Source organism: Pistacia vera, unplaced genomic scaffold (genome assembly GCF_008641045.1).
Source record: "Pistacia vera cultivar Batoury unplaced genomic scaffold, PisVer_v2 Contig25, whole genome shotgun sequence".
Lineage (NCBI taxonomy): Eukaryota > Viridiplantae > Streptophyta > Magnoliopsida > Sapindales > Anacardiaceae > Pistacia > Pistacia vera.
The window spans coordinates 626,966-638,612 of record NW_022196057.1 but is presented as its reverse complement, the minus strand read 5'-3'; the positions used below and the strand labels follow the sequence as shown (position 1 = coordinate 638,612).

Genomic DNA, 11,647 nt, shown 5'->3' with positions numbered 1-11,647 from the left:
GATGCATCCATAGATTAGAGTAATCACAATTTACAATTCTATTTATTCATGTCAAACGATCTTACAAATTTCATGACAAAATTAAAAGTTCTTGTGTTAAATTCGATACAAGAATAATGTATTTATTTATTTCTTTTAGTTTAAAAAGATGAAATTTTACTACAATCCTCAACTTTTGCTTAAATTTTACAAGTCCATATATTTGAAGAAAATAGAGTGAATGACTTTTCCCACTAAAGTTTGTCGTTTCTTTCCAACCCTAAACTTTGGAAAAAAACATTTTTCCACCCATCATTAAAATTCGGACATTAGTTTTAACAGAAAGGGGCATTCTTGTCAGACCGCACAAATGTTATTATAGGGTCAATATCACTTACATCCTAAAATAAAAATACATGTAGTTACCTTAACTAAGTTGGAAATTAGCCATTTAAACCCCATCTGTAATTTCTATAATTACAAAGAAGGTTTCACTTTTAAAGTATGCATATTTTTAAAAAGATTTAAAATTGTATATATTATTTTTTTAAATTATAAAAATATCTGTAATAAAATTATAAAACAATATTTCATTAAAACTGTATATTTTATGAAATTATATAAAAATATAATATCCAAAAAAGAAAAAATTGAAAAATTGCATAAAAGAAGAAAATTGGAAAAAAATAAAAATTAAGAAAATTGGAAAAAAATAAAAAATTAAGTTTAATAAAGTTTTGAGGGAAAATGTTATTCAGCCTCGTTAAAAAATATCAAATAGTAAAGGTATTATAGTCTTTTCATGGTTTTACCCCAATCAGATAAAATAATCAATTTACGAAGACTGACGCTAGATGGGAAATTGGCTTTTTTCAAAGTTTCTGGGGAAAAATAAAAAACGGAAAACCATGGGTGGGAAATTGTAATTCACTCAGTTTGAAAGGGAAAACCCTAGAAGCAGTTTATCAGAATCTGTGTTGCAATTCTATGAGGGCATTTGTATAAACATTCGCAATCAAATATCCAGTTCAAGCTGAAAATTTGAAATAATTCTTGAGTGCTTTCTTTCTCTTCATTTGGATTTGATTTGGCCATGTTTTGTTTGTGCCGCAAAATACTGCAATTTCAACTAGTCCCAAATTGGGGAAATGCGGCATACTCGACTATCCATTTGAGTTTTCTTTTGCAAAATACATCACTTTTTTGTAAATCTTTCTCATCCGTTGAAGTTGTGGCACATGATAGAAAAAAACAACCAAAACAACATTCATTCACAGTGTCTTATTTCATAAACTCATGTGGGTTGTCCCCAGAAATTGCTGCTTCTTTATCAAAGAAAGTAGCTTTTGAAACCCCAGAAAACCCAGATTCTGTACTTGGCCTTTTCAGAAAATATGGGTTTACCGATGCCCAAATATCCAAACTAATTAAAAAAAGACCGGAAGTGCTTGTAAGTAGTGTTGAGGAAACTCTTTTACCAAGCTAGAGTTTTTCCATTCTGTGGGGATTTCTTGTACTGACCTTGCGAATTTAATGTATTCAAACCCTTTTTTTTTGGCGAAGTAGCTTAGAGAAACAAATTATCCCTAACTATAATTTCCTCAAGAGTTTGGTTTCCAACAACGAAAAAATTGTCGATGTTTGGAAGCGGGCCATTCATTTGCATGATGCGCAAAAGAGAGTTGTTCCTAATATCTCTGCTTTGAAAGGAATTGGGGTGACACAATCAGGTATTTCAGCTTTGGCCACCTCACATCCTAGTGTATTATGTGAAAGGTCTGAGAAGTTTGATGAATATGTCAAGAAGGTTATCGAGATGGGATTCAACCCTTCAACCAGTGCATTTATCCACGCACTCACAGCAGTTACGTCCATGTCCAACAATACGTGGGAACAAAAACTGAAGGTTTATAGGAGGTGGGGTTGGTCTGAAATTGACTTCTGGTTAGCTTTTAGAAGAATTCCCAGATGTATGACTCTGTCTGTGGAGAATATAAATAGCAAGATGGACTTTTTTGTGAACAAGATGGGTTGGCAACCTTCAGAGGTTGCTAGAACCCCTGTGGCTTTAGGTCTTAGTTTGGAGAAGAGAATCATCCCGAGATGCAGAGTTTTAAGGGTTTTATTGTTGACCGACTTGATTAAAAAAAAAAATCAGTATGTCTTATGCGCTGCTGCCCTCTGAAAAGCGCTTCACAGACAATATTTTGTCCAAGTATCGGGAACAGGTTCCACAAATATTTGATATATATCAAGGGAAAATTGATCTTTCAGAACTAGGCATTGGATTTGAGCAAAAACCTGAGGCAAACCAACTGTAGCTTGTTATTTGTTGATTTTTTTTATGCACATGTTTTTTTTCTTTTTATATTGTTGCTTGTTTATGTGAGTGCCTTTGGCCCTGAACTTATTCAGCTCTGAATACAGCTTAGAGCTTCTTGTATCAGTTCTCATTGTTTAATTGGACAAACTGAAATGAATGAAGTTGATGAACACACAGGAGGAATTTATGATTAAATCATGTTATACAAATCTCTAATTGTTGTTTGTCCATGTCAATCCGAAAATAAACATTCCCCTTTTTCTTTTTCTTTTTTCTCTTGATGGATGTTGCTGTAAGCATTGAAATGGCGTATGATCTTGATCACCTGGTTTTGGGTTACTTCCATTATCATTAGTCAGTCTCATGGTTTTCTGATTTAGGAAGTGAAAAAGATGCTATAATTATGAAATTGGAATGCTGGACATGGTTTTGACTCCTGTGAAGAATAATAACAAGCAATTAAAATTTTGCAAAGAAAGGAAAAATTGTAAACTAAAGTTAAATGGGAGAAATCTATTGAGGTAAAATAATGGGCACGGTTTGCTTGAGAGGCGTTGAAAATGGTGGTTTATAAAAAGCTAATGAATTCCTGGTTTTTAAAATGGTGGCTTACTGTAAGGAATGTTATGTGTATATTATTCTAATTGGAAAACATGGTTGATTGCTTACTGGCCTTTTACAAAGAATGGACCATTTCATAAGCGGACAGCTTAATTAGTTAACCTGTGTTTAGAGGCTGAGGTTTGTGTTCATTTGAAGATAAGTTCATTGCTTGCAGCAAAATGTTGCTCAATTTTTGTCATTTTTGTACCTGGTTTGCATATATATATGTATAACTTTTTCAGATAATATCGCACCTTATATATCTTATATGATTGGAAGAGGTCAAGCTAGATATGGGGTGGGGGAGGTAGTACTCTGACAGTAGAGGTTGATTTATAGGCTGGCAACACATTCAGGCAGTTTTTATATGATTGTGTTCATGGAAGGCCTTGTCTAGCGACGACATTTGCTTACAAGCTTCAATTTGTATGATCTGCACTTCTGAAACTGCTTGGGGCTTTTTCCCCTCTCATTTCTGTCTGTCTGTTTCTCTTTCGGTTAAAAGTTCAAGGGGGATAGTTGTAGTTGGATGCTAATGAATTTGTGTTAGTGGCTTACTTTGGATTTCCTTAAGAACCTAGTCGAGATACAGTTGTATGCTTGCAACATTGTTTCCATAAGATCATTATGCAGTGCTGTCGATTATATATCTCGTATGAACTCTTCTACTGGTCAGACATTTTTGAGTTTATAACTGTTAATGATACATCTTTGAAGCAAGCATAATCTAGTGATTAGAAGCTAGTCAACTTCTACCAATTTAAATGCTTTAGTAAAATGACGTGAGGCATGGGGAATGAAATGAAATAGAACACCTGGTTTTTGTTTTACTTTCATTATCATTTTGTCTTTGTCAACGTTTACTGATTTAGAGAAGAAGATAACACTTTGTTTTTTTTTTTTTTTTTTTTTTTTTTTATAATTCAAATTCCCCCCAGGTTTTCCTTAATGACATTTCCCACCCTAAACTTTGAAAAAAACATATATTGTATTATTATTCTAAAAAATTATAATAATATTTATCAATTAATATTTCTAAATTTACAAAATAAATTTTTTCATTAAAATTGTATATATTTTATGAAATTATATAAAAGTATAATTTCTAAAAAAGAAAAAATGAAAATTTGTAAAAAAAGTAGAAAAACTGAAAATTAAAAATTAAAAAAAAAACTGCTGGAATGGAAAAAATTTGTGATTTTATATTAACCCTAAATTAATATAAACCAAACACGGGTGAAAAATATATTAATAAAGTTTGGGTGGAAAATATTATTCAGCTTCCTTACAAATTATAAAGAAAATAGTAAAGAGTATTATACAGTAGTCTTTTACTACCTGTGTCAGGCAATATAATCCACTGACGGAGATGGACTATGGGTTGGGGAATTGTTTTTTCAAAAGTTTATGGGTAAACAATGTAATTTACGGCAAACATGGGGTGAAAATTGTCATTCACTCATTTGAAAAGCGAAAACCCTAAAATCAGTTTATCAGAATCTGTGTTGCAATCTACATGCATCGTATAAAGATTCGCAATCAAGTACCCGGTTTGAGCTGAAAATTTGAAATAATTCGTGAGTACTTTCTTGCTCTTCTGCTTTTTTTTCTTCGTTTCCAACTGGCTTCGTATCCAGAAATATTTTCTTGGGGTAATAGTAGGAATTTATTTGCTTCTAACACCGGTTAGCGGCAGTGTCTTCTTCTTCTCCTCTACAAGCTGATGAGTTAAATCTACATACTGAACAAAACATTCAATACATTGTTATTAATATTTTTCACCGATTACGATGTGTGGTTATGTGTATACAAGGCTAGTATATGCACAAGTTTTACCAAATATTTATAGGTGTGTCGTGCAAAATTTAGGTACTAATAATGTGGATTTGTGTTTGAGTTTTTTGCCCACCAGCATTAGATTATTCTCCACCAAAATCGAACAAGTCAGAGAGGATTACTTATTTACTGTGTCATACCTCATAAACTCCTGTGGGTTGTCCCCAGAAAAGGCAGAGTCTGTCTCCAAAAGAATCAAGCTTCAATCCGCTGAACAACCAGATTCGGTCTTGAAAGTTCTAAGAAACCGTAGATTTACGACTGCCTATATAGCCAAACTTGTTGGAATGAGCCCTAGTTTACTTTTAGCCAATCCTGAGAAGTCAATTTTGCCTAAATTTGAGTTTTTCAACTCTTTCGGGATCACAGATGCTGAGCTTGTGAGTGTTTGTTCTTCAAAACCAACTATTTTGGATCGCAGTTTGGAGAACCAACTGATTCCTAACTACAAATTCCTCAAAAGTGTGCTCCTCTCTGATGCTAAAATTATTAAATCTCTAACAAACAAATCATGGCTCTTTCATTATGATTTGGCAAAAACTGTGTCTCCAAAACTTGTAGTCCTAAGAGAACTTGGTATGCCTGGGCATTCTGTTGCATTGATTTTAACATGTTATTCCCATATAGTGCTCCAAAAACGTGAGAAATTCGACAAAAATATCAAGAAGGTTATTGAAATGGGTTTTGATCCTCAGAAAAGTGGGTTCATCCATGCGATGCAGGCGTTTGTTGCAATGAGTCAATCAACTTGGGAACATAAATTGGACATTTTCAGGGGGTGGGGATGGTCTGATGAGGACATTATGTTGGTGTTCAGAAAATGCCCCAATTGTATGAATGCCTCTGAACGCAAAATAATGAATGCAATGGATTTTCTTGTGAACAAGATTGGCTGGCAATCCACAGATATTGCCTTGTGTCCAGACATTTTCCTTATGAGTTTGGAAAAGAGGGTAATCCCAAGGTGTTTGGTTATCAAAGTTCTGCGGTCGAAGGGGTTGGTGAAGAAAAAATATAACCTAAGTTAATTTGTAAAACCTGTTGAGAAGCTATTCTTGGATAGGTTTGTGACAAAATACTTGGACCAGGTTCCTGAATTGATGAATATCTATCAAAGGAAGGAAGGGTTTCAGGCTCTGGATATGAATATCTATGTTTCTTCCAGCAAACTGTAGTATGTCAACTGTTAATTCTTTGTACACATGATTTTCTTATTGTTGTTTGCTAATTTGGGTTGCTTTGGCCCTGAACTTATTCAGCTCTGGATATAGCTTACAGCGTCTTTTATCAGTTCTCATTGTTTAATTTTTTAATTTGTTTTAACAGAGTATAATTTTACAGTACATTTCCTTGAAGTTATTAATTCCCCGCACTTACTTTGCAAGTCTGAGATCGAAACTGGAGCCCCACTTGTTTTTTATTATTGTTAAAGGGATTTGTCAAGAATGAAATGTATCGAAGATGTTTGTATAATTGCTGGAGAGAACCTCTGTTTTAAAACTGGGATTGGACCGGCCTATCGGATCGGGACCTGACAGCCTCTTTGGGCTGTATTAGGTTCCAGGGGGTTTCTGCTATATTTCAAACTTATAGGAATTAGTTTGTAAGTTTTTAGGGGTTTTCAATATTTCAAAATTATAGGGGGTAGAGAATTCTTTTTTTTGGATATCTTTGTAATATACTAAAATTTAAGGGATTATTTTGTAATTTTTTAAAAATGTTTTTGTTGTTGACGTCCCTGGTCCAACCGGTTGGACCGGTCTACCCTTGACTCAATCACCTTGTCAAGTCTTACAATGGGTCGGATTTTAAAACAATGGAATGAACTACTTCTTGCATAATTTACTGATTTTGTAGTATCAAATCTCTACCATTAAAGGAAAAATCCTATCATTTTCAATTTCATTTCAATGCTTGTGATACCTAAGGTGGAAAAAAAAACCCGGAAACCGAACCGGACCGAAAATCCGGTTTTTTTTTTTTTTGGTTTCGGTTTCGGTTCGATTATTAAAAAAACCAAAAATCCGGTTCGGTTTTTGGCAAAATTAATTTCGGTTACCCGGAACCGGTTTTATGAACCAAATTTAAAAAAAAAAATTATGTGGTTTACGTTTTTGATTTTGCAATCCCTAACACTAACAGTCTAACTTGTCTAACACCCTAACACTACTCACTCAGTACTCAGTAATACTCATTCTCAGTTCTCACTACTTCACTACTCACGCACGTCGCAGCCGCATGGTATTTAGTCTCAGATCAGATCTCACTCGCCTCAGTAAGTCTCGCATTCTCTCAGTCTCAGTCTTTGTCTCTCACTCTCTCTCAGACTCTCAGTTCTCGGATCTCTATTCTCACGCGGTCACGCCTTAGCCAGTAGCCACCCAAATTTCTCACGTTGCTCATGCCACCGGTCGTTGCTCACGCCGTCGATCTTTAGCTCAACAGTCGACAGTCACCAGTCGCAGTTAGCCAGTCACCATTCTTCTTCCTTCCCCAAGTCGGTGGCTCACTACCGTCGCCGTCTGGGTTTCCCAGGTCCCTCACATGTGCCTACTGCGTGACCTCAACTGCAGTCGTTGTCGTCGCTCCAGTCTCCATGTTGTTGTCTGTTTCTGGTGGATGACCTCATCTATGTCTCTCTCTCTTCTTCGGAAGCTGACTGTTATGAGGCTATGATGAAGGTTTCAAGCTTTAAGTAGGACTATTTGAGACCCGTTTATTGGCAGGGCAACCCGGAGACAGCTCCTTGTTGCAGCTATTGAAATCCTCAAGGTTTCACTTTCATAGCTGAATCTAAGCCCCCATATATCTACCACTCGTTTTGTGTTTATTATTTTACCTTATGGTTTACTAAATTGAAATTGAAGCATTTTGGTTTTAACTCAGGCACTTGCCGATGTGAAATGGGTTTGCTAGAAATTTATAAGTGAATCAACATGTACATTTTTGTTAGAAGGTTATGAATATGAATACTTTTGAATTCTAGGAGACTTAAAAGTTTCTTGCTAGTTTAGTTAAGCTGAATCCTAAAGCTTCATGATAGCAAATGATAAAATCTCTCTTTCTTTATAAGAATTATAAATAATGTTAAAATAAGGAAGAAAAATGGTTAGTCGTAGACCAAATGCAGCCCATAAGTGGAGTGTGACCGAATTGGGCCGAAAAATGCAGCCCATCATAAATTCTAATTGACCGGTTTTAAAACCGGTTAATCGAACTGAATTTTCAGTTCGGTTCATAACCAGTTTTTAACAGAAACCGGACCGGTTTTGGTTCAAAAAAAAATTAAAACCAAAAACCGGTTCGGTTAACTAGTTTTTTCCACCCCTAGTGATACTAGGCATTCCTAGATCCAGATACATCCACAAATTACAATAATCACAATTTACAATTCTACTTATTCATGTCAAACGATCTTACTAATTTCATGACAAAATTAAAAGTTCTTGTGTTAAATTCGATAAAAGAATAATGTATTTATTTATTTCTTTTAGTTTAAAAAGATGAAATTTCACTAAAATCCTCAACTTTTGCTTAAATTTTACAAGTCCATATATTTCAAGAAAAAGAGTGACTGAACTTTCCCACCAAAGTTTGGAGTTATTTTTCCAATCCCTAAACTTTGAAAAAAACATTTTTCGCCCCATCATTAAAATTCGGACATTAGTTTTAACAGAAAGGGGCATTCTTGTCAGACCGCACAAATGTTATTGTAGAGTCAATATCAGTTACATCCTAAAATAAAAATACATAACAATTACCTTAACTAAGTTGGAAATTAGCCATTTAAACCCCATCTTTAATTGCTATAAATACAACGAAGGTTCCACTTTTAAAGTATGCATATTTTTAACAAGATTTAAAATTGTATATATTATTTTTTTAAATTATAAAAATATCTGTAATAAAATTATAAAACAATATTTCATTAAAACTGTATATTTTACGAAATTATATAAAAATATAATTTCCAAAAAAAAGAAAAAATTGAAAAATTGTATAAAAGAAAAAATCCAAAAATAAAAATTATGAAAATTTGAAAAAAAAAATACATTTAATAAAGTTTTGTGGGAAAATGTTATTCAACCTCGTTAAAAAATAAAAAGTCAAATAGTAAAGGGTATGGCCTTTTCATAGTTTTACCCCTATCAGATAAAATAATCCATTTACGAAGATTGACGCTGGATGCGAAATTGTTTTTTTCCAAAGTTTCTGGGGAACATGTAATTATGGAAAACCATGGGTGGGAAATTTTCATTCACTCAGTTTGAAAAGTGAAAACCCTAGAAGCAGTTTATCAGAATCTGTGTTGCAATTCTATGAGGGCATTTGTATAAACATTCGCAATCAAATATCCAGTTCAAGCTGAAAATTTGAAATAATTCGTGAGTGCTTTCTTTCTCTTCATTTGTATTTGATTTGGCCATGTTTTGTTTGTGCCGCAAAATACTGCAATTTCAACTAATCCCAAATTGGGGAAATACGGCATCCTCGACTATCCATTTGAGTTTTCGTTTGCAAAATACATCACTTTTTTCTAAATCTTTCTCGTCCGTTGAAGTTGTGGCACATGATAGAAAAAAACAACCAAAACAACATTCATTCACAGTGTCTTATTTCATAAACTCATGTGGGTTGTCCCCAGAAATTGCTGCTTCTTTATCAAAGAAAGTAGCTTTTGAAACCCCAGAAAACCCAGATTCTGTACTTGGCCTTTTCAGGAAATATGGGTTTACTGATGCCCAAATATCCAAACTAATTAAAAAAAGACCGGAAGTGCTTGTAAGCAGTGTTGAGGAAACTCTTTTACCCAAGCTAGAGTTTTTCCATTCTGTGGGGATTTCCTGTACTGACCTTGGGAATGTACTGTGTTCAAACCCTTTTTTTTGGCGAAGTAGCTTAGAGAAACAAATTATCCCTAACTATAATTTCCTCAAGAGTTTGGTTTCCAACAATGAAAAAATTGTCGATGTTTGGAAGCGGGCCATTCATTTGCATGATGCGCAAAAGAGAGTTGTTCCCAATATCTCTGCTTTGAAAGGAATTGGAGTGACACAATCAGGTATTTCAGCTTTGGTCACCTCACATCCTAGTGTATTATGTGAAAGGTCTGAGAAGTTTGATGAATATGTCAAGAAGGTTATCGAGATGGGATTCAACCCTTCAACCAGTGCATTTATCCACGCACTCACAGCAGTTACGTCCATGTCCAACAATACGTGGGAACAAAAACTGAAGGTTTATAGGAGTTGGGGTTGGTCTGAAATTGACTTCTGGTTAGCTTTTAGAAGCATTCCCAGATGTATGACTCTGTCTGTGGAGAATATAAATAGCAAGATGGACTTTTTTGTGAACAAGATGGGTTGGCAACCTTCAGAGGTTGCTAGAACCCCTGTGGCTTTAAGTTATAGTTTGGAGAAGAGAATCATCCCGAGATGCAGAGTTTTAAGGGTTTTGTTGTTGAACGACTTGATTAAGAAAAATTTCAGTATGTCTTATGTGCTGCAGACCTCTGAAAAGCTCTTCACAGTCAATTTTTTGTCCAAGTATCAGGAACAGGTTCCACAACTATTTGATATATATCAAGGGAAATTTGATCTTTCAGAACTAGGCATTGGATTTGAGCAAAAACCTGAGGCAAACCAACTGTAGCTTGTTATTTGTTGATTTTTTTTATACGCGTTTTTTCTTTTTATATTGTTGCTTGTTAATGTGAGTGCCTTTGGCCCTGATCTTATTCAGCTCTGAATACAGCTTAGAGCTTCTTGTATCAGTTCTCATTGTTTAATTGTACAAACTGAAATGAATGAAGTTGATGAAGACACAGGAGGAAGTAAAGATTAAATCATGTTATACAAATCTCTAATTGTTGTTTGTCCATGTCAATCCGAAAATTAACATTCCCCTTTTTTTTATCTCTTGATGGATGTTGCTGTAAGCATTGAAATGGCGTATGATCTTGACCACCTGGTTTTGGGTTTTACTTCCATTATCATTAGTCTGTTTCATCTTCTGATGCTAAAACTTCAGCCAAAGTTCCAGCTTGAAAGCCGGCTTCTCGGACTAAGATTCTGTTTGAGAAAGGCTATAGCCAAATTGATTGGCTTAGGCTTTCTCAAACTCATTCTGATCTTGCTGGTACTCTTTGAAACCCTAACTTTATAGAAATTTTTTTTTTTTTTCTTTTTTTTTTTATTATTATTATTATAAGGACTGTCATGTGTCTATTATTCTAATTGGAAAGCATGGATTATTTCTTACTGGCCTTTTACAAAGAATGTGCCATTTTATAAGCGGACAGCTTGATTAGTTAACCTGTGTTTAGAGGATGAGGGTTGTGTTCATTTAAAGAGAAGTTCATTGCTTGCAGCAAAATGTTGCTCAATTTTTGTCTTTTGTGTACCTGGTTTGCATATATGTATATAACTTTTTCAGATAATATCGTGAATTAACTTGTGTGTGCGTATGAATATTAACAGTTTGTACATGATGTGTGGTTTTACATGTTATATATTTTATATGATTGGAAAGGTCAAGCTAGATATGGGTTTGGGGAGGTAGTTCTCTGACAGTAGAGGTTGATTTATAGGCTGGCAACACATTCAGGCAGTTTTTATTTGATTATGTTCATGAAAGGCCTTGTCTAGCTATGACAATTGCTTACAAGCTTCAATTTGTATGCTCTGCACTTCTGAAACTGCTAGGGGCTTTTTCACCCCTCATTTCTGTCTGTATGTCACTCTTTTGGTTAAAAAAACAAGGGGAATGCTCAAATAAAAGATAAATACTACTTGCAGTTAGATGCTAATGGATTTGTGTTAGACTGTTAGTGGCTGGCTTTACTTTGAACTTCCTGAAGAACCTAGTCGAGATACAGTTTTATGCTTGCAACATTGTTTCCGTAAG

At 34.5% G+C, this 11,647-nt stretch overlaps 2 protein-coding genes and 1 pseudogene across 2 annotated transcripts; all 3 read left to right on the top strand.

Moving 5' to 3' along the window:
* Positions 1-965: 965 nt before the first annotated feature.
* Positions 966-2,565, top strand: LOC116132220 (annotated as a pseudogene).
* Positions 2,566-4,428: 1,863 nt separating this feature from the next.
* On the top strand, positions 4,429-6,195 carry LOC116132256. The gene is made up of 2 exons (XM_031417910.1): positions 4,429-4,482; positions 4,818-6,195. The coding sequence occupies exon 2, from the start codon at positions 5,029-5,031 to the stop codon at positions 5,767-5,769; it is 741 nt and encodes a 246-aa protein (XP_031273770.1). The 5' UTR covers positions 4,429-4,482; positions 4,818-5,028; the 3' UTR covers positions 5,770-6,195.
* A 2,815-nt stretch (positions 6,196-9,010) lies between these two features.
* Positions 9,011-10,621, top strand: LOC116132251 (transcription termination factor MTERF8, chloroplastic-like). The gene has a single exon (XM_031417904.1). The coding sequence runs from the start codon at positions 9,167-9,169 to the stop codon at positions 10,391-10,393; it is 1,227 nt and encodes a 408-aa protein (XP_031273764.1). The 5' UTR covers positions 9,011-9,166; the 3' UTR covers positions 10,394-10,621.
* The last annotated feature ends 1,026 nt before the right edge of the window (positions 10,622-11,647 follow it).